At 48.7% G+C, this 21,137-nt stretch overlaps 9 protein-coding genes across 9 annotated transcripts; 2 read left to right on the top strand and 7 right to left on the bottom strand.

Annotated features, from left to right (window-relative positions):
- Nucleotides 1-59: 59 nt before the first annotated feature.
- FMAN_12119 (uncharacterized protein) lies at nt 60-1,889 on the bottom strand (the record flags this gene model as incomplete). Its single annotated transcript, XM_041834621.1, has 3 exons — nt 60-1,396; nt 1,449-1,734; nt 1,785-1,889. The coding sequence occupies 3 exons, from the start codon at nt 1,887-1,889 to the stop codon at nt 60-62; spliced, it is 1,728 nt and encodes a 575-aa protein (XP_041684865.1).
- A 394-nt stretch (nt 1,890-2,283) lies between these two features.
- On the top strand, nt 2,284-3,100 carry FMAN_12120 (uncharacterized protein; the record flags this gene model as incomplete). The annotated part of the gene is made up of 3 exons (XM_041834622.1): nt 2,284-2,487; nt 2,552-2,868; nt 2,923-3,100. 3 exons carry the CDS (start codon nt 2,284-2,286, stop codon nt 3,098-3,100), a joined length of 699 nt encoding a protein of 232 aa, XP_041684866.1.
- Nucleotides 3,101-3,131: 31 nt separating this feature from the next.
- On the bottom strand, nt 3,132-5,402 carry FMAN_12121 (GAL4-Transcription factor; the record flags this gene model as incomplete). The annotated part of the gene is made up of 7 exons (XM_041834623.1): nt 3,132-3,450; nt 3,496-3,974; nt 4,024-4,718; nt 4,770-5,080; nt 5,132-5,226; nt 5,275-5,304; nt 5,364-5,402. The coding sequence occupies 7 exons, from the start codon at nt 5,400-5,402 to the stop codon at nt 3,132-3,134; spliced, it is 1,968 nt and encodes a 655-aa protein (XP_041684867.1).
- Nucleotides 5,403-5,954: 552 nt separating this feature from the next.
- FMAN_12122 (uncharacterized protein) lies at nt 5,955-6,598 on the bottom strand (the record flags this gene model as incomplete). Its single annotated transcript, XM_041834624.1, has 3 exons — nt 5,955-6,046; nt 6,094-6,405; nt 6,472-6,598. 3 exons carry the CDS (start codon nt 6,596-6,598, stop codon nt 5,955-5,957), a joined length of 531 nt encoding a protein of 176 aa, XP_041684868.1.
- A 1,761-nt stretch (nt 6,599-8,359) lies between these two features.
- FMAN_12123 (uncharacterized protein) lies at nt 8,360-11,477 on the top strand (the record flags this gene model as incomplete). The annotated part of the gene is made up of 6 exons (XM_041834625.1): nt 8,360-8,546; nt 8,593-9,817; nt 9,879-9,962; nt 10,022-10,860; nt 10,910-10,989; nt 11,043-11,477. The coding sequence occupies 6 exons, from the start codon at nt 8,360-8,362 to the stop codon at nt 11,475-11,477; spliced, it is 2,850 nt and encodes a 949-aa protein (XP_041684869.1).
- FMAN_12124 (uncharacterized protein) lies at nt 11,389-12,311 on the bottom strand (the record flags this gene model as incomplete). Its single annotated transcript, XM_041834626.1, has 2 exons — nt 11,389-12,138; nt 12,186-12,311. The coding sequence occupies 2 exons, from the start codon at nt 12,309-12,311 to the stop codon at nt 11,389-11,391; spliced, it is 876 nt and encodes a 291-aa protein (XP_041684870.1).
- Nucleotides 12,312-12,709: 398 nt separating this feature from the next.
- FMAN_12125 (uncharacterized protein) lies at nt 12,710-14,699 on the bottom strand (the record flags this gene model as incomplete). The annotated part of the gene is made up of 4 exons (XM_041834627.1): nt 12,710-13,760; nt 13,815-13,854; nt 13,920-14,186; nt 14,240-14,699. 4 exons carry the CDS (start codon nt 14,697-14,699, stop codon nt 12,710-12,712), a joined length of 1,818 nt encoding a protein of 605 aa, XP_041684871.1.
- A 653-nt stretch (nt 14,700-15,352) lies between these two features.
- FMAN_12126 (uncharacterized protein) lies at nt 15,353-17,007 on the bottom strand (the record flags this gene model as incomplete). The annotated part of the gene is made up of 5 exons (XM_041834628.1): nt 15,353-15,648; nt 15,702-16,099; nt 16,150-16,365; nt 16,420-16,652; nt 16,708-17,007. 5 exons carry the CDS (start codon nt 17,005-17,007, stop codon nt 15,353-15,355), a joined length of 1,443 nt encoding a protein of 480 aa, XP_041684872.1.
- A 509-nt stretch (nt 17,008-17,516) lies between these two features.
- FMAN_12127 (uncharacterized protein) lies at nt 17,517-20,284 on the bottom strand (the record flags this gene model as incomplete). The annotated part of the gene is made up of 7 exons (XM_041834629.1): nt 17,517-17,619; nt 17,674-17,936; nt 17,987-18,124; nt 18,173-18,241; nt 18,289-18,791; nt 18,855-19,350; nt 19,406-20,284. 7 exons carry the CDS (start codon nt 20,282-20,284, stop codon nt 17,517-17,519), a joined length of 2,451 nt encoding a protein of 816 aa, XP_041684873.1.
- Between the last annotated feature and the right edge of the window lie 853 nt (nt 20,285-21,137).

Below are 21,137 nucleotides of genomic sequence, written 5' to 3' on the forward strand. Positions count from 1 at the left end.
ACTTCATGCTCTTCTACCTCATACAATCTCAGGTCTTATATATGCCTCAAACTCTAGACCTATGCAAAATGCTCTGCAGTAGTATCGTCTTCCTTAGCTAGACCAATTTTGTGCCCAGGCACGGCTTCTGTCAAGCCCATGGAAGATGCAATCTCCATCAACCTTGCCTTCTCCTCATGAGAGGCAGTATCGCCAAAGACAAGATCCATATCCTCGAGGCTCTTTCCACGAGTCTCAGGGACAAAAAAGTAGGTAAAGAGGAAGGCGAGAAGGCAGAATGCGGCAAAGAAGATGTAGGTACCCCAGCCAAGGTTGGCAAGCATGTCAGGTGTCACAAGGCCGATGATGAAGTTGCACATCCAAGTAGCGCTAGTAGTGATGGCCATAGCCTTGGATCGGTTGCCAAGGTTGAAAATTTCCGAGGGCAGGACCCAACCGATGGGCGCGAAGGAAAACGAAAAGTTGACGTCGTAGATGTAGATGAAGACGATACCAACCCAGCCAGCAGCCTTGTTGTCGGCAAGACCCGTGCCAAAGCCCCCGATGATGCCACCGACAATAACGAGAGAGATGAAAGTTCCAGCTGCACCACACATGAGCAACGGACGACGACCGAGCTTGTCAATCAAGAAGAGGGCAGGCAATGTTGAGAGCGTGTTGACGATGCCGTATACACCAGTCGCCAAAAGACCAGATGTATTTCCAGAGAGTCCCAACTGCGCAAACATGGTTGGGGCGTAGTAGATGATGGCATTGCAGCCCATGAACTGTTGGAAAAACATGATGCAGCAGCCAATGGCGAGGCGCTTGAAGGCAGGCCACGTAGACACGAGAGCGACATGCTGAGCAGCGAAGAGAGAAAGGCCCTTCTTCCCGGGGAACTTCTCCGCTGACACGGACTCGTCAAACAGAACCTCTGTCTTGATGGCCAAATACTCAGCTCTGATGGATTCTGAGTCAACATGAACCTGACGGAGTTGAGCCAGAGCGGCAAGGGCTTTGTCTTCCTTATGGCGCATCAGATAAAAGCGTGGGGACTCAGGGAAGAATATCATGCCAATGCCCAGAACAAGCGCAGGGAAGATTTGGAGGGCAAAGGGGACTCGCCAAGCAGCCTCGGACTGTCCTGTACAACCATTGGGACCGACATCGTATCGAGGATCGAACGTGCGTTTGTCGGAAGTACCACCTGTGTATGGAATATCGGGTGCGCATCGATGGCCGCCGATATATTGGGTCCCGTATTCTAGCCAGTAGCTCACGAGGATGCCGAGAGTGATACTCAGTTGCTGCAGAACAACAAGGGTACCTCTGATGCCGGGGCTTGATACCTCAGACATGTACATGGGCACAATCATGGTCAACATGCCAACTGCGAGACCAGCGACAGCACGTCCTGAGTTTTGTGTTAGGAGGAGCGACTGGGTGCAAGGAACAGTGCTACTCACCTGCGAAAAGCATAGGGATAGAGTCGGCACCAGCCTGAAAAGCTGAGCCTATAGTAAAGACGACAACTGCTAGGAGGATCGAGCCCTTTCTACCAATGTAGTCGGCAATGGGGCCATTGATGAGAGACCCAAACCACGCACACAGAAGCAAAGTTGAGACGAACCAACCCTTGAAGCCACTGTCAAGGTAGATTCGTGGAAAATCAGCGGCGAACGACTCCATGGTCAACACGCCCGACACGACGCCTTGATCGTAGCCGAAGAGGAAGCCACCAAGACTAGCAAACTAATTACGAAGTGTCAGTCCTGATAAAGCTAAGATAAGAAACCGCTCACAATAGAGAGTCCGAAAATGTAAGGGTTCTCACGCAACTGGCGCCAGACACCCTTCTCGGGTGCTGCAGCAAGCTGCTCCTCGCCAGTAATTTGGTCACCAGCCATATTGAAGCTCGATAATTGAATCGATTCTTAGGTTGAAGCTGAATCTGGGGATTGAGTTGGGGAAACGAAAATTTGCGGAGATTTTCTGGGGTTCTTATATCTGTGTAGGATCAGCATGAGGTGACCAAGTTTTGCTGCGCGTGCAACTTGAACCCCACAGAATACTGGAGTTGGATACTACGTTGGACTCCATCTCGCTGGGTCCGGCCAACTCCAGTCCGAGCCAATTAGAAATCCAGGAGCTAAGTGTCCGGGCTACTGAATCCCGTGGGGAATTGGAGCTGTCGTTCCATGACTCGAGAAGGGCCGATCTCTTACGAAAGGACGAGGTTAAAGAGCCGTGAAAAGGTCACCATTCCGTAGAGAATAAAGTCTCATATCAAATTAACTCAATATGAATGGAGATTTGGTCAAGACAACAGGAGAGCTCATTCAGCGCGTCGAGCGTCTTTTGGCCCGGCAGAAACTGTCATGTCCAACACAACGAATCTTGATTGCCTTGGCTGGCGTACCAGGATCCGGCAAAACCACAATTTCAGATGCTTTGATCAGAGAGCTGAAGAGGAATCGTATTTCCGATGTCGCAGTCCTTCCTATGGTCAGTATGTCCTGGAGTCCCTAACTCTAAGCACCAACTACGTCACTAACATCCAACTTGTTAGGACGGGTTCCATTATACTCGCACGACTCTCTCTTCCTTCCCCAATCCCGACGAAGCATTTCGAAGACGAGGCGCGCCTTTCACATTCGATGCCACCGCCTTGGTAGATCTCGTAGTGCTACTCAGGAAAACACCCGTGACGACATATGACGAACCCGAAACCATCATCAAAGCGCCAGGCTTTGACCATGCGAGAAAAGACCCGATCCCCGATGCCATTGAGATATCTTCGCGTGCCAAAGTTGTCATCATCGAAGGCAACTACGTACTCTTGGACCAAGACCCTTGGAGCCGCATTCCTGCGTTGGCGGATGACAAGTGAGTCTCGTTGGCAATTTATCAGCTTTTATTCCAGGCTAACTCGTGCTCAAGATGGTTTGTGGATATTCCAGTCGACATAGCTAGGGAACGGCTGGCATCCCGACACCTCAGGGCTGGAATCGAGACGACAATAGAAGCTGCGATCCAGCGGGCCAACGAAAACGATATACCGAACGGATACTACATAAGATCCCATCTGATCGAACCAAATGTACGCATCATAAACTGATGACCCCGAAAAAGGGGACCCAACAAGTCTGTCACTGCGGAAAGTTGGCCCAGTCAGGCCAGCCAAGAACACTGGCAAATTCGTCAGCAGAAGCTGCTGGCCATGTCGAAAAGTCCATCAGCATAGGGTCAAGCTGGACATTTGCCCAATCACCCGATACCAATAGAGGGTCCGGCAGAATAACGTCGATGATGTTGGCGCAGCGAGTTGCGAGCTCATTATCTGTAAATACTTGTCGGAAGATGCGTCGGACTGTGTTGACGTCCTCCTGCCACTTGGGCATATCTGGTGATTCTGGGTTACTGAGGATAGCAAGGACGATGACTAAGGAAGCGTGGAATGTGAAATAGCTAGAGAGGTCAACTTCGATCTTCGACTTGTGCGGAATGACTTACATTGAGTACCAAGTTACAAGCCTGGTTCTCTGCCTCTCTGTCGTATACTGATCTATGGACACAATCGTCGCACTCGCAGCGTGTACCGCAATGTTCATGCATTTTCCGTCAACTTCATTGACTGGTACGGTAATGCTAGAATCCGCTTTGCCAATTGCACGCTTGAGAAATAACTGGCGGAAGATGATGATCTTGAGGTTCCAGAAGCGCCACCACAGACGCGATCTGTTGAAGTAGAACGCAGGCTCGGCCGAAGGGACATGGTGATCTAGACTTAAGTACTCTGGTAATGTGCCAGACCACTTATCTAACGTTGCATCCATGGATAGCGCATCTTCCGGTGCCACGCATGACGATGAGAGCAGACGATTGGAGATGTAGTTGGACTTGACATGTAGATCGCTCTGGTACTTCATGCCCGAGTACAATGTCGGCCTGTTTACTTCTTCTGGAGCGACCTTTGTTCCACTCGTAAGGTTCTTTACACGCATTAGCAAAGCATTTACCTTGTATCCCGGTATTACACACCTCGTCATCAATATTAAGAACTGGCCGTACGTCCATCGCCTCTTCACCTGGGAGAAGGATCGGCCTCCCAAAGGTCGTTGAAGCACCACTGTCAAACATGTACAGCCCCCACCAAACACGACGGCGCATCTCTCGCTGCAAGAGACTGATATTCCACTCGGGAAGCTCTCTATGAAGACCCAAACTTAGAGCCATTCGTGTTGCAAGTCCGAGAAAGTTAGATCCCGTGTTGGGCTTATTACGCTTCTGGCTTAAATTGCTAAACAGAATGAGAGCTTGAACAAACGTCAGATCCGCGCTTGCGAATAAGGACTCCGCATCTCCAAACGACAGCGCGAGATGATATAGCTCATCATCGAGTTCGGTGCTGTTGTTGTCGAGACACCACGCACCCAGTGCCATGATGGTATAGAGTAACATCTGCCATGAGCGTGGTTTTGGCCGCTGAATGACCTCGTGGAGCTGGGCTCGAAAGGTGGGTTCGTGTACGAAAGGATAGCTGCGGTGGTAGACCTCAAAATAGCCATTTACCAACTGTTCAATAACCTGTCTTGACGTGACTGAGTTGGATAGCTGGGACGACGATTCTAGTCCAGCATAGGGTCTTAAAGCCTCGGGGCTACTACCAATGAAGGGCCTTGAATGACCGGTCCAGAGGAGCAGTGACCTCAGAAAAAAGACACCAGCAGTCGGTCCTAGTGAGAGTTAATGTTCTGTGTCAATTCCATCTGCGCTCACTGACATACCTAAGTATCCAGCCCCTCTCGGCTCAACGGATAACGACGCCATCCCATCAGTCAACTCATCAACGTCTTCCTGCCAATCAAAACCATCGCTTTCTGCAGGCACGGCATCTGAAATGGCACCGCTGGCCTGAACTGGAGTATCAGGCGAGGAAGGATTTATCGGTGGCGACACAGATGTATCCGGTTGGGAGGCGTCTGCCGGCACTTCAACGCCCCGCGACGCAAGTGCTTGATTGATGTCAACATCAGGGAGAAGCTGGTGGAACAATCGTTCCACGTTTGCGAGGCGTCTCTCAACTCTAGTCAGATAGCTGAAAGGAGGGGTCAGCTCGGAAGTTACAAGGGTTCAGCCAAATAATTACTCTCGCGTAAGAGGAGTTCTTTGTGTCCTCTCACTATAACGACAAGGCCTACCAGACCGCGCACAGCTCATGCATATTGGCCTTTCTTTGGAGCACTTCGTCTGTTAGCATCTACACTCGAAGGAACCGAGGTAGTGACATACTCTGAGCTTTTTACTCCGGCAATAGTCACACTTGCAGTATGTAGTTAGCTTTCCGCTACCCGTAATGCTGTCGTGAACAATATTCTTACTGCGGGGATTTTTCCAAAGTGCGGCTTATTATCTGCCATGCCTTGTTATTCTACATCAATGTTGAAGATGAAGGTTTTCCTGTGCACTAAGAAAAGTGACATGCAGATGACACCACGTTGGTGGAGGCTTTACCCGGAATATCTTTCTTCCTGGTTTTTTTCTCCTATTTATAGCCTGGTCAGAATCAAGGGCATAGATCGCTAGTAAATTGAATGCGGTGTCTTATTACAGCCTATCGTGCAGGAAGCAGGTCTGTCTTCAAAAAGATGTCCTGTAACTCTTCTTATGGTCACCCATCAAATAAGGCACGCACTGCGAGCATTACCTGTTTTGTGTAACAATTCAAAATGAATCTTCAATAGTGTAGTATGATATGTAATACAATATCATCCTTCGAAGGTCAAACAAAGTCAAACCCTCAGCAGCCTCTTTCGATGGCCAGCGCCGCCTGAACCTCCATCGCCCTTATCTTCAACCTTTGGATCTTCCGTCTTTTTGAGCTCTGACCTTGTACTAGCGAACGTGAAACGCTCATTTCTCTGTCCAAGAAGACAAGCAAGAGCATATAATGTGTAGGATTCGTGGTTGTACTAGGCCTCTTGCGTGGAGATGATATCTTGATCCTCATCGCCAGGGTTCTCACCTTCCTTTTTCCTAGGGTTTGCAGTATACCCCAGTTCATCTAATGACTCGTTAGTCCATTCAATCATGCAATGATTTTGAACCTACAGCTTTTTTCATGCTCCTCGGTTTTTGCATTCCCTAGGACAACATGGAAGAGCTCGTGGAATGATGTCATGAACTGTGCTCTATATTCCACAATACTTTTGCCCTCCTTCTGAATTGCTCCAAGGCGCAGATAGTCATTTTTAGCATTCCATCCCAAGTTGCTGACACAGATGGTAACTGTTTTCCACGTCTGCAAGAGACCCTCATGAGTAGCCCCAAAGTTCTGGATGGCTCCATCGACCTTCTTCGAGCAACAGTCATCGGCCTCATCTATCAGGTATTCTCTGATATCCGAGGACCAAAATGGGAACTCTGAGGAAACGTGAGTCAGACAGATTATAAGGGAAAGTAGAGTGTTCCTGGCACCTGGCTACGCACCTTCTGGCTGGTTTGCTTCATCTGTAGGCGGAGTTGGTTCATCAACTACATCTCGTACCTTCTTGGCGTCATCACCTGTGAACTTGCTGCCTGTCTTCTTATCGTAGGCCACGTCATCCCAGTCCATACCTAGACGTAGACCACGTTATTAAAATAGTAACTCAGCAGGGACAACACATACTTACGCTCCAACCACTTACTCGAGCAGAATTACCAGGGCTTACCGGTTGGCAGTTCTAATTCGCCATCGATAAGTCTCTTGACCAGCCGTAACCTAGCTATTGGAATGAATCAGTAACTGGCTACCTAGAGTATTGTGTGATTGGGGGATTGAGAACATACTGCGTACTGTTGTTCTATACTCGTCATCGGCGGGAGGGGGGTCTAATGCAAAAAAGGTGTACAGGTATTCGCATCCATCAACGCTGTCATCTTCCGCATACAAGAGGGCAGCGTCGACGAGCTTTCTGGCATCTGTTCACCATCGGTTGAGTTTGCCCTTGTAAGAACTACATCCACCGACTCCAACACCGCCTTGTTTAACGTTAAAGACAGAGTCAATTGAGCCGAGGGAGTATTGAGCGAGAAGTAAAAACAGTAAAGCTCTGTAGGAAAAGATATTTGGACGTAACCAAACCATGACGGGAGATGGCGAGGATGATAGGATCAGGCCAAAGATTGGTTGATGGGAGCTACATTGCTAAGTAAGAGTGATTGAGTCTTGCAGTAACAATGATGGAAAGATATGTTAGCAGACATTTGAGGAAGGCGAGTGAACGATTATATGCAGTTCATTGAGTGAAATGGTGGTTGAAAGGTACTGGGACCCAGGAAATCGAAGTTCTGCTAAAGTGCTAACCATGCTCTTACCTGCAGGACTCATTGCAAATTGCAAGAATGTACGCGAAGGCATCGTCCGTATTTTTCTTGCGTGTTGGTCCCAGAGGTCTGAGCACTAGCGTGAACAAGGATTTAGAAGGTGGTGTATGGCATGTCGAATGATCAGCGTCTTGGTCGCCTAAGCGCCTGCGGTCAGTGGAAACACTCAGCACATAAAGTTATGACAGGGGTTATGGGGGCCAACAACGCCGAACCGCATTGGCTAGAATAGGTCCAACAGGTGATGCAATTATAGAAAGCACCAGTACTGCTACTGTATGTTGGTCATCCACTGTGTTGGTCCTGAGAGAAAAAATCATTTGAAACAATCCTTCCTGCAGCTCAGCCTCGAGCTGTAACCCAAATATCGAGAGTATATTGTATGACTCAAAAAGAAAAAAGAAATGGCCCCCCATTGTCATGGTATTACCGCTTGCATGATGTAGCTGTTGGCCCCATCACCAGACCATATTCATCAAAGCCAACAGAGTATTATAATGCCTGCATCACAATATATTAATACCGCAATTGAGGCTTATCCAAACAACCAATTGGGTCCTCTTGAGGGCAGGTTGAAGCTGCCACTGCCTTGCCGTCTGTCTTGGCGCCGCCATACATGTCGCGCGTCAATTGTTCAGTAGGATCTATTCCATGCCGAGGTCAACTTCGTATATGCGCCAGGCGTTTCAAAGATGCTGTTGCTTTAGTTGCGTAAATTGCCTTGAAGATAATCGTGCTCTAATAATAACTTGGCATTGTGATAATTATAGAATATCGGAGTTTTCCTCATCTGTAGATACTCATCCAGCTCCCCATGTGCATATTTTGAGATCTCAATCTTATATGGCAGTATCGCACGGCCATAGAAGCCCCCAATTCACTATCTTCCAGTTCAGTCTTCTACTATCTCGTACATCGATATTTTCTGTTTGAGAACTGGGAGACATATACTTTTCTCAGAGCTTCTCCCTCGCTCTCACTTGTCTGAATTTATTCACCCTTTTCAACTATGAGGATCCAAGCGGCACAGTGGTTGTTGTTCCTTGCCCTCCCGGTGGTGTCAGTGTCAAGCTCACCAGTTAGGTCACCATGCCCCGGTGGGTCTTGCTTGTGTACTGGCAACTGCCGCGTTCTTCTGCAAGGCGAAAGCTGCTGTCCTCCTGGAGACGGATGGCTAGAGCATATTTGTGGCCCAAGTAAGATTGACTACCTCGTAACTGACGTTGGCTTACAGTCTCCCAGAGAGTGCTTGTTGTCGTGAGGGCTGCTGTCCAGAGGGCTGGACCTGCGGCGCCAATGGAATGTGTGGACCTCCGCTTCCATCTATTTCTGACCCAACCACCATCATCACTCTCCGTAAACCTGAATTGTCGTCTCCAACAGTTGATGGTAATATCTCGGGCAAACCCTCCACGAACCATCAACCCCTTCCCGATACAACCACTTCAGAACGATGGCTATCAGAGCGCACCAAGGTGTCCTCCATATCATCACATGTGTTTATCACAGCAGGGCCCCCAGTCTTGACATTGCCAAGTAACCGCGTCACCCCTGCTTCCACCTCTGGCGACGGTACTGGTTATGTTTCAACGATTACCAATAGCCAGCCCGAGAAGTCATCAGATGCTAGCCGTGATAGCCCAGATGGAGATACCACCATATCGAACACGCACATTGTTCCCATCTCATCTGAGCCTGCCTCTGCCACCACTTTACCAGGTGGCCTGGTGACCACCATTCCTTCCACCAATCCTCTCTCGCCAGGAACAGATCTCTCCGAGACTGCCCACAAGCTTATCACTGACCCTCTCGGGGGCAATGACAGGAGCATCACTACCATAGTCACACCCAGTACTAACGGCGGTGGTCCCACGGCTTCCACTTCAGACCTAACTCTGCCCGTAAATGAAACTCCTACATCCATCTCAATTCCTACTGGCACTTTCTCGACGGCACTCACCGGAACAGACACTCCCATCACGGCACCTTTCGCAACCGGGACACTAGATTCCCTTCGTTCATCTCAAGGTGCAACTGATAGTGAACATCAAAGCCAGGACCCCAGTTCTATTCCATCTGTTCCACCGACATCGATCGACCCCGTCCCAGACACTGAGCAGTCAAGTCATGCAGAGGCGACCAAGCCAAGCGATAGTCTTCCTACTTCTCCTGTCACCAAAGAACGACTTACTGCAGCTCCTGCGTCGACCGCCAATCCCATAACCACATTACCCGATAGTCAGGTTACGACCCTCCCCAATCATAGTAATAATGATATCACAAAGGCTCCAGAGTCCTCTGAGACGGCTGGAGTCGTCCCGGTCATTATCCCAATCACAACGCCAGTACCCGACCCAGAGAGAAGCGATGATGGTATCAAGATTCCCTGCGACATGTGGTTCTTTGATCTATGCCTCGCTCCCATTGGCGGATGGAGCTTCGTACTACCTCCTGGAACTCATCCACCGTACGTCAAAAGCACCCATAGCATGAAAACTGCCAACGTGAATCAAAACTAACCTCTCTAGTGGTCCCCCTCCGATTATCAAGATCGACCCCACCGCACCTATCAAGGTGGACATCACGGGGTCCATCCCTTGGCCTGGTGTCACGTATGTAGCCGGCAAGACCTCTTCGCTCCTGGTATGTCAGACTGATAAACATATCTTAGTATCGATCCCGCCGGCAACCCAACATTCTCCAGCAAGCCCGACGACTGTAAGACTGAGACAGCTGAGATGTGCATCACCACAACTTCTTACGGGGTTTCGGTTGATGGGACTATTACGTCTACAACAGCACAGAGTACTATTTCAACTTGCGGCACCATTTACGGTTGCGACGTAAAAGGAGAGGATTCCTCAAGAACCATCTCCAGAACAACTACAGTTAGCACGGAGACCCCTACCGTGACAGCCATCAGGCTCACATGGGAGGAATGGAACGTCGATGAGTATGCAGAAGCGCAGCTCAATGACATAGCAGATGCAGCACAAGCTAGACTTGACAGGAAGTTTGGCAGATTCACGTCCCCTACATCCCGAGTCACAACAACCGAAGCGACTACCGAGTCCTTCCCCACACTCACCCAAGCTCCTTCCATTGGTGATCCTACATCGTCTGGCCTCTCTTGTGTTTCAACGGCCACTTATACAGAATGCGGGGGCTCTGGTAACCGAGTGGCGTGTGTTGAGAAGCCCAGTTGTGCATCTTGGATCAACAGAGCAGCTGTTACCATGACGACACCAGAGATAACACCATTCTGCGATGCAGGTTACGAAACATACTCGGCGACAGCTCATGCAGCAATCCCAACTCAGGGCGGCCCACTAAAGTTCTTTATCCCTGTCTCGGATGATAAAGGGTCGGATTGGGAGTTTGTAATTGCCGATGAGAATGTCAAAGAGGCCGTGAAGAGTTGGAAGGTTGGAAATGATGATGACGATAGCATCGAGAGTGGAGGTGCCGGGAAAGACCTTGAGATCAAGTGGAAAGTTCCCGATAATTCCAGTAAGATACTCGTTACTCCCATGCTTCTAGACAATACTAATAACTCCAGGTGGCACTTATGTTGAGCTACTGTTCAAAGCATCAGATATTAATGTGAAACGGTTCGCCTTTACGGCAAAAGGCGGTGTTGTGAGTAGTCCCACTATGGAAATCATGAGGAAGTGATCTAACACGTACGATAGGTTGCATGCATGCCCGACTGCAGAGACGATGCAACCACAACAACAGACGCCGATGGCATGGTTTGCACTCACTACCCCTGCCACTCTCCCAACTGCGAGCAAGGTCCCGCGCCAGAGCCGCAAGCTGCCTGCGAGCTAGTTGAGGATGGACTTGCCGTTCCTCTCTTCTACACAGTGACCATTGTCGCAAACGGCTATAGCTGGATTGATGACGATGGGAAAAAGCTCAAGAGTGAAGAAAAGGGCTGTGGAGCAATGACGGACTGGCATTCGAGCGCGATTGAAGTTGAGACAGGTGACGGTTGGACTGCGCGGCATAGGTTTACTTTTACCTTGCCAATAACCATCAAAGCGGGATGCGTAGAGAGGGCCATTGCAAGTGTCGGAGGACCCTCGGGTATTCAGTGCGATAACAAGGAGGGTGATTTGTGGTGACGATTCTAGGTAGTAACTGCATTGTGCTATGAGAGCCAGATAACGCTATTAGGTAATCACTCTGGCTAAGGGATATGTACTTCGTCTCAAAGTTAATGTGGCATTCTTCCCAACCCAAAGCGCCTAGATCCTTCAGACCTTGCTCAAATATATCAAGAGTCAGAGGTCTTATAAACTCGCCATCTTTCATGTGAGGATACCTTTGAGTGGTTTTGAATCTCTCCTCGGCTTCCTGACTCTTCCACTTATGAACCCAGATACATGCTACAGCATCCTGCCCCTCCCACTTCACATTCCCTTCAATCCAGCCCAAACTCGGGGGCGATATGTACGGGTACCTATGCTGAAACTTTCTGCCATAGATAGCGTTAGGTACCAGATGTTGGACCCTGTCCCATACAGCCTTGCGGGTTTCCAACGAGATTGAAGGTGGGAAATAGACTCTCTTCACCTCGGTATGAGATGACAGCGCGATCGTGACGTAGTCTCTGGAGAAGTCAATAACCTCAGTTACTATTGGAACATCCGTGTGAGATCCAAGGCTGGAAAGTAACTCTGCATAGCTATCTGACTGCGAGAACTCCAGCCAGGATCTGGTGCGGTCCCAATTGAGTAGAAGCACACAGTCTTGTGGAGATTCCTTGATTCTTCCGTAGCAGACCTGGAGGGTCAGTAAATTTCAGCCAAGAGGAATTTGCAGAGACGAACATGTGTCCACTCTTCCCTGGTAGGATGCAGGGCATGGAATAATGATTGATCAAGTAAAATATCCTCTGGAAGCCGGAACTTGAACCAAGTAGTAATTGGCTTCTTGCGTGGTGTGTCATCGGACATTGTTGCGATTTTCTGGATGTTTCAAGAGATGGATTGCAAATACGTAGAAAATACCTCAAAGGATTGTAAGAGCGAGAAAAAGAGGTGTTGGTCGGCAGCAAGGATAGAATGTTGGTTGCGACGTGCATCTTATAAGTTTTTGAAACGCCCCGCCGGCTGTGCAAGATTATTAACCCGGCACAGCCCCCTCCCTCAATCTCAATGCGACACATCTCGATCGAAGACCTGACCAAAGCAATTCTTGTAAGGGCTGAGCTAATTACACGAACCTGGAAGCATTATAGTAGCCGAATCAGAGCAAATACATCAGCAAATATCACCTGTATTCAATCCCTTAGTATTTTTCAGTGTGTTAGCTTGATATGTCTCGTTGAGATGTCATAAGCTTTAACTATCAATCAATCCTTTGGCGTGCCTCTCCCTCCTGCTAGTCGATTTGCAATATTGCGAATGATATGCTTCTGATACTTTCCGCTTCCCGTCTTGGGCAACTCAGCATCCACGCCATCGTGGCCAAGCCAAAAGATAAATGCCGGCACCTTGACTGGGCTCAGATCCTGCAAAACCCAATCCCTGATATCTTCATCTGATGGCTTCTTCGCTTGTGAGCAAGCCTGTAAAAAAGCTGCGACGACTTCACCATGCATCTTATCCTTGACTGCCACCACGCATGCTTCTCTGACTGCGGGATGACGCAGCAGCTGGTTCTCAATCTCGCTGGGAGACAGGTTCTCACCGCCGCGGATGATTAGGTCTTTGATGCGGCCAGTGATGAAACCGTAACCTTGTTCGTCCAAGTATCCCTCGTCGCCGGTATGCATCCACAAAACACCATTCTCATCATATCTCATTGCTTCCTGTGTCTTGATCTCGTCTTTGTAGTATCCCTTTTGCAAGGCAAACCCACTAGTGCAGATCTCTCCGCGCTCGCCGATGGGAACTGTGTGTCCCTTCGTGTCCACTATCTTAGCTGCGGTATGGGGAAGAACTCGACCGAGGCTGGTCAGCATCCTGTCATCAGGGTCGTCTAGGGAAGTAATGAATGTCACAGGACTCGTCTCAGTCATTCCATATGCTATAAGCATACCCTGGACATTCATCTTGGCTCTCAGTTCATCCATCAAACTAGGCGACACTGGCGAGCCAGCAACGAGACCAGTGCGCACGGTTGTGATTTTCCGAGGCTGGGATTCCATTTGTTCGAGCTCCGATATGAACATTGTGGGGACGCCGAGTAGTGCAGTGGCCTTTTCTGCCTCAACTGCATCGAGAGTCTGCTTCGCGTTGAATCTGTCCGATGGAAACACGATAGTGCTACCATGGGTGAAGGAGGCGAGAAATCCCATGACCAGACCGAAACAGTGGAATAGAGGGGGTGGACAACATACGACGTCATCTTGTGTGAGTCTCATGGCATGTCCAACGTATCTGCCATCGTTGAGCAAGTTGCTGGAATGACTTGTCAGGAGATTGAAGGTTGCTTGACAAGAAGGGGGTTCTTACTTGTGTGTGAGCATGGAGACTTTCGGAAGGCCAGTAGTACCTTAGAACATGTCAGCGACTGAATAGCAAGCCGAATAGCTATCTTTTTAATGCATATCATCTCACCAGAAGTAAATTGCATATTCAAGACATCAGTGGGTTGGACACGAGTCTCGGCTCGCTCAAGATATTCGTCCGTTATAGCTCCGTTAGTGCCGTCATCTAGGAAGTCTTTGTATCTATGACAGTTAAACAACTCCCTTGAAGGAGATCTGTCAAACATAATAAGCTGCTCCAGACTTGCGCCGACTTCCGTTGTCGTAGCAACTTGGTAAACATGATCATCCGTCTTTATCGATCCAATGGAGGACGCAATAAATAACGCCCTACAATCTATGAAACAAAGTATTAGAGTTCTGCAAGATCTATGAGTTCGGCTGACTAACCGCTACGAGCCACGGCAGAGCAAAGCTCATGAGGTGAATTTGTTGTGTTGAACACCACAAAAGGACACCCAATTCTAGCAGATGCCAGAAATAACTCGATGTACTCAAAGCGATTGCCAGCAAATATTCCAACAGCATCGCCATGCTTCAAGCCTGCATTGAGGAGGGCTTTAGCGGCAATAGAGCTGCGGTGCTCAAGGTTCTCATACGTGAGTCTGGTGTTTTGCCATGGTATAACAAGTGCAGTTCTTTTACCACGCCGCTTAGCTTGCTCTTTGACCAGGTTTCCTAGAGTTCTGTTCCAAAGTGGAGGGCTGATGGGACCTTGGACTATAGAGAGCCTTGGAGCTCGTGTGATCAGAGGTATGGGTTCATGTGGGTCAGACCAGATCGGCTGCGCAGATGTCGAGTAGGATATGGCCGGAGTGAGACGTAGGATAAACGGACGAGATAAGTTCATGGAGGTGATCACCCCGAGGCAAGAAGGAAAGGGCCTGCGTCTCATTATTGGGAGAAGTACCGAGACCATCTTTAATTGTTAGCGGTGAGTTTTAACCAAGAGCTGTAGAACGAAGATAAATCATTGGATTTCTAGATAGCACTGAGGTGTCGTGGATACCCGCGTCTTGGACGATTTATCAGCCGTCTCCCGGGACAGAGCAACGGCACATGACGAACCTTGGATAACGAACCCGGGCATCGGACCGAGCGGGGACTCATTAACCGGTTCCTTTCAGCGTCCCTGCCCAGAAGGCCTAGGCTGCTAAACCAGACGAGGACCCGTGTGGCATCTTTGGTTGAGTCTTTTATTCGACATCAATGTCAGACCTGAAGCATTGCAAAAGTTATTCCTTAATATAGTTCAGCGCAGCCCTGAGCCAAGGATTTGACAATGTTACTACACTTCACAAATATAGAGAGGATTGTGGAATTCGAAAAGATCACGACTTCCAGTGATACTCTTTGGAGCATCGATTGTGTGATCACATAGAGAGTAGCTGATGGGATCCCGTTTCACTGGCACAATTGAGGACATTCCACAGCGATCAACCAGACAACATCAAAGTAATAAGGACAATAAACGACAAAATCCTTCCCTACAAGCATATATCACTACGAGACGACATTCTTGTTCAGACACAAGGTCTGAACGTTACAAAAGCCCTTCAAACCATTGGCACCCCATTCAGTTCCAATACCACTCTCTTTGTGACCGCCAAATGCTGCCATCGGAGTCAAGTCAAAATGAGTGTTAACCCAGACATTGCCAGCTTGAATCTCTCGTGCAATGCGGTGAGCACGACGAATGTCATTACACCAAATAGAGGCCCCGAGTCCCATGGTCGTATCGTTTGCACGCTCGATTACCTCTTCCTCACTACTCCACGTCAGAAGTGGCACAATTGGTCCTAGAGCGCATCATTAGTCCAGTTCAATACCAGGTCAAATGCCTGAGTCTTACCGAATGGTTCTTCAACAACGATGCGGGAGGTCTCGGGGGGTACATCGATGATAGTAGGGTTTACGAAATACCCCTCAGAAGAGTCAATCTTGCCGCCGACAGCAACGTTCCAGCCCTCCTTCTCAATATCCTCAAAGAAGCCTTTCACACGCTTGAACTGAGGAGCATTCTGCAACGGGCCATGCGTTACACCTTCCTTGGACCCATCGCCCAAAGTATAGCTCTTGACATGTTTGACGAGTGCCTCTTTAAATTGGGGATAAATGCTCTGGTGCACAAAGATTCGCTTGAGATTAAGGCAAATCTGACCCGAGTTGAGGAATGCGAAAAAGGCCACTTTCTCAGCAGTCTTGTCGATATCGACGTCTGGAAATATGATGGCTGGATCATTGCCACCGCTGACCGAGTTAGCGATCATAGAGGGCTTGAAAGGTCATAGGAGGCTTACAGTTCCAAGGTCACGCGTTTCAGCGTGGAGCTGGCGCTTCGAAGAACAGCTTTTCCTGTCGTCGTTGACCCTGTGAAGCTGATCTTGTCAACTCCAGGATGGCTAGTCATCCAAGGCCCGAGTTTATCATCGCCGCTCAGCGATTGAACCACGCCAGGCGGGAAAAACTGCTGTGCAAGCTCAACCAGCTTGAGACCGCCATACGGAGTAAATGGCCTTCATTAACGCGGCATTAGTCAGAATCGGCGGACTTCCAAGGGGGACACTTACGATGGCTTTACGATAATTACGTTCCCGGTTAGCAGTGCCGGGGCGATTTTACCTGTGGCAAGCAAAAGAGGGAAGTTCCAGGGCACGAGAGCTGCAACGACTCCAATAGGGGTGTAGCGACTGATGATAGTGCGTTGCTCAGTGTCTTCAAGAACATCCTCTGGAAGAGGAATCTGAGCCATACCACGCATCCATTCGATAGCAGCGTCAGTCTCATACGCAGCTTGAGGAATCTAACAGCATCAAATTCATAAGCATCAGATTAAGCGCTGTTTCGTCAATGCTTACCGGCTTTCCTTGTTCAGCTGTGAGGAGAGCCTGAAACTCGTTACGATGAGAGTCCACGGCATCAGCAAACGCAAGAACAGATTCGCGACGCTCCTCGTAAGGAGTCTTGCTCCATGTCTTGAAAGCCTTCTTCGCTGCTGCGACCGCACGATCGAGATCCTGCTGAGTCGCTACAGGGACTTTGTCCATCTCCTGTAGGTTTGCAGGGTTTAATCCATGTCGAGTTTCTTTGGTGGGGGCGCTTTGTCCGTCAATGATTTGCACAAAGTCACCTTTGAGGTTGATGCTAGGCTTGGTCATTTTGGCAATCCTTACGGTGCTAAAGTTAATTAGAGGTAATTAAAAGAAAATTAGATATGATTGTTAGTCGAGATTTCGTTCAAGTAACGGCCATTTGACGCTGTTGTCACTTATGCAACGAATCTTAGAACCGGACCGTGACACTGACAGAAACAGACTAGCGTGTTTTCAGTCGGACGCTACGGTCCGATAATGTGGGGCTACTGACCAAAGTCCTTAACCGAGGCCAATACCGAGTCAACGAACGAACTAGACTACGGAATACTCGATTCAGCTTTGCGCTGTGAAATGTACAGGCATTTTGGCATGATCTCTAAGTTGCAAGCTAGAGGTTTTCTTTGTAGCCGAGACTTGCGGCTCAAAACTTGAATCAGCAGAGAGAATCCGAACTTAGAATAACTCGATTGTTGATCGATTTCGACAAGCTCTTAATAGGAACAGTCTTCGCGAGTGTTTTTGTGCCATTGCGTCAATAAGCTCACAAAGCCTTACTACCATTTCATTTCTATCTAATTCTCTACTTTGAAAACCGTAGCTAGCCTATTCCGTAGCCAAAACCCATTCAGCGTCAAGAAGATCGACGAGAAAGACATGCAAGCAGCAGCGAGCGGTCTACATAAACACTTGAGTTAGCACTGTTGAATACAGCTATAAGATTTCACTCACGGTGTTAGGACAATGCCACAGGGATTGAGGAGCCCAGAAGCCATGCTCAACGCAAGGGCATTGTAGCCAAAGACCCATAACAAGTTATACCGAATTTGCTTCATGGTCAGTTCTGCGATTTCGAGCAACATGGGTATAGAGTCCAGTCGCGAGTTGAGAATGAAGACAGTTGCACCCACTGTTGGGGTAGCAACGTCGTGATAGAGAGCGATGCCAACGTCGGCCGCTGCTAAGCTCAAGCCATCGTTCAGTCCATCGCCAATCTAAGAGCCTTGTTAGTGTGGATGTCACTAGACCCGGGTGAGTTACTTACCATTGCAACAGCGACCCCCTCCTTCTGTAGTTTCTTGATGAGATCTAGCTTATCTTGAGGCGTTGCTTCAGACGCGAGGACCGGTATTTGCAGCTGCTGGGAAATACGATGTGCCGATTGAGGCATGTCGCCAGTCAACTACCAACGTCAGTCAAATATTCCCTCGCGTATACGCCAAGTAATTACCAAATGCGTTGAGTGACCCGTCGTATGGAGTCGTTGGATGGTATTCTCTGCATCATCTCGAACAGCATCCTAGAAAGGTTAGCAGGTGAAGTGTATCTTTCTCCGACTGGCATTACCGTCACATAGAGAGTTCCAGCATATTTACCGTCAATAGCGACGTATACTGCTATCACACCACTGTGTCCATTAGACATCACTGAGAAATCGCTCACGCCACAGGACAACAAGTACCGCCTGCTCCCAATATCAACACGTCGCCAGAGTTCTTGGCCCAAAGAGACCTCCCCTGAAACGCCCTTACCCGATTCACTTGTAATGTTTCGCGTTTCCACAAACGCTTTCGTTTCTAACCAAGGGCCATCGAGATGACTCACGCCAGCGGTAAAGACTGCTCTACCGATCGGATGACTCGTGACACTGCGCTCCTCTACAGCACAGACATAAGTCCAGAACTCTGTGATTGGCTTCTTCCATGCATTGGTTGTTTCGAAGTCTGTAATATCCAGCACTGCCCGTGTCAGAGTTCCAGTCTTATCGAACACGATGGACTGAATGTTGCTGAGTTTCTGAATGGTTTTGTATCCCTTAGTGATGAGAAGACCGTTTTGACTTGCTATGCCTAAAGGATGGAATCGTTAGTACTTCAGCAAACAAGACTAGCAGTCCAAGCGTAAGCACCTACCTACAGCTGCAACTGCTGCTGAGGGGATGGCTATCCCCAAGGCGCAAGGACATGCGCAAGTGAGTATTGTCATCGCTCGGGCCATCGAAACTCGAATCGTGCCATATCCCAGCGATTCGTAAGATGTGAAGATATCCTTAAGCGGAACAACTACTGCCAGTGTCATGACAAACCCTACCAAGTATTTCGTCACCATATCGACCGTGCGGTTATCTTCGTCCTTTGAGCTTGCTGCCTCAACGGCACCATGCACAAGCTGGGAATATAATGAATTTCCCTGCTCTTTGTCAACACCGGCCACCAGTTCCTGTCCTAAGTTTCGTGTTCCTCCCAGAAGAAAGTCCCCCACGGATTTCTTGATTGGCAGTGCTTCCCCTGTGATAAGGGCTTGGTTAATGGAAGATGTTCCCTCTGTTATGTAGCAATCACATGGGATGATGGAATAAGGTGGGATGACAATTTGGTCGCCGGCCGTGAGATAGCTTTGAGGGACAGTCTGAAGTTGATCAGCAAGTGAAACTATCAACTCTTGGTAAGTGTGGACATCATACCTTTCCAGTGGGGTGAAGTCTTGTGTAGTTGCTCTGTGTAAGCGGCTTGTACACTCTCAGTAGATCCTCGGATGTCGTCCGGCGTGACATGAGTTCAATATATCTCCCAGCTACCACCACAAGAGCCAAACCAATGACGGTCGTGTAATATGAGTTCGCAACGGCGGTTCCACATGCCAACAAATCGATAAACGAGATAAAAGTCCCAAGAGAGATGGAGGACGATACCAGGGTGTTCATGTTAGGTTGCCCGCGACAAATCGCATTCCAGCCATCCTCATGAATCCACGGTATATACCGCCATTGCGCAAACAGAGTAAGTGCTGCACATAGCAGATGCGCTATGAAAAGAGTGACCGATGGTAAGCGACCATGTCCAACAGAGATAAGGAAGCCAACTGTCTGTATCACTGTTGCACACCCAGCCAGACTGGACAGACTTGATTTGAGCCTAGCAATCTCTTCTTTGGACTTGAGAACACGGATTATCTCCTGAGGTGATCGCGGTCCAAGCTCAACGCCGTATCCCAAATCAGTAACGAGTCTCATAATTGATTGACTGTCAAAACTCGAGGTCTTTCCAATCAACGTGGCCTGTTGCAAAGCCAGCGACACTCGTACTTGGTCCACATCAGGGTGGCTTCTCAGTGCTGACTCAACTGCGCTTGAGCAAGCAGAACAAGTAAGTCCCGACAGTGACAGGACAAGAGAAGCGTTCCGTTTATCACATTCCTTGTATTCACCATCCGCGAATTTGGTGTCGGGATAGGGAAATTCGGGTTCGTCTTCGTTATATCGAATGGCATCGTCGACGTCAAGGAATTGGTAGACTTTGACCAACTGGCTAATGCAGAACGCGGCGATATAACAACAAGCCATGGTATTCGTTGATTGACTTAACCTATAGCATGTGTAGACCACAGATAGTGGAGTGAGCGTTGGTGCTGGTGGTCAGATAATAGCTGCCCTGGCACGGGTTTTCATTTTAGGACTAGCCTGAGTGCGGACCGTAGGCCGCACGCGGGGCAGGCAGGGAAACAACAAGAAATATCAGTATGAGATATGCAGCTAAATTCCCAGAAAGCTCAATAGCTTGAAGATATTTACAAGAACAGAGGTCCAAAAACTAGAGGCGGTTTATTCTGGATGAAATAATTATGGTATGGAGCTCTGAACATCCGGTAGCACAACGGTTTTGAGTCGTCAGGCTTTACTGGAATATATTTTCACATAGCTATACATGAAATCTTAGAGATACATAACAAGTTCTTTATATCATAAAGAAATATTTCCTGGCTAGACATTGTGTGTAAGGAGGTAATCTTTGTCTATTCTATCAATTTGCTAAATATCATGGATAGTCGTCTAAAAGACGGGCTTACCCTGGACTTGTGCTATCCACGGAAACATTGGAATCTAGTCCTGATTTCAACCATGTAGGGTCGCTGAGACGTCAACGTTACATAACAAGGATAATAAACTTCCAGTCATTGAGTTCATACCCTGTTATATCTTAGCGACCCCGTAACTCCGGGGTAAGTCTCCACTAGGATCAACCAAAACAACGCAAACAACCATAGAGTGCCAACATGCTAAGCCTGATGAGTTAGCGAGCTCCTTACCCCGCTCCATGATAGCTCATCTCCCCAGGCCAAGTTCCGTGTCACGGGCAGCCGGCAGATGGGGCAGGGGGGGAGGTACGTAGGTAGGGCAAATGCGCAGACTGGATACA

This window comes from Fusarium mangiferae (genome assembly GCF_900044065.1).
Source record: "Fusarium mangiferae strain MRC7560 genome assembly, contig: FMAN_scaffold009, whole genome shotgun sequence".
Classification (NCBI taxonomy): Eukaryota; Fungi; Ascomycota; class Sordariomycetes; order Hypocreales; family Nectriaceae; genus Fusarium; species Fusarium mangiferae.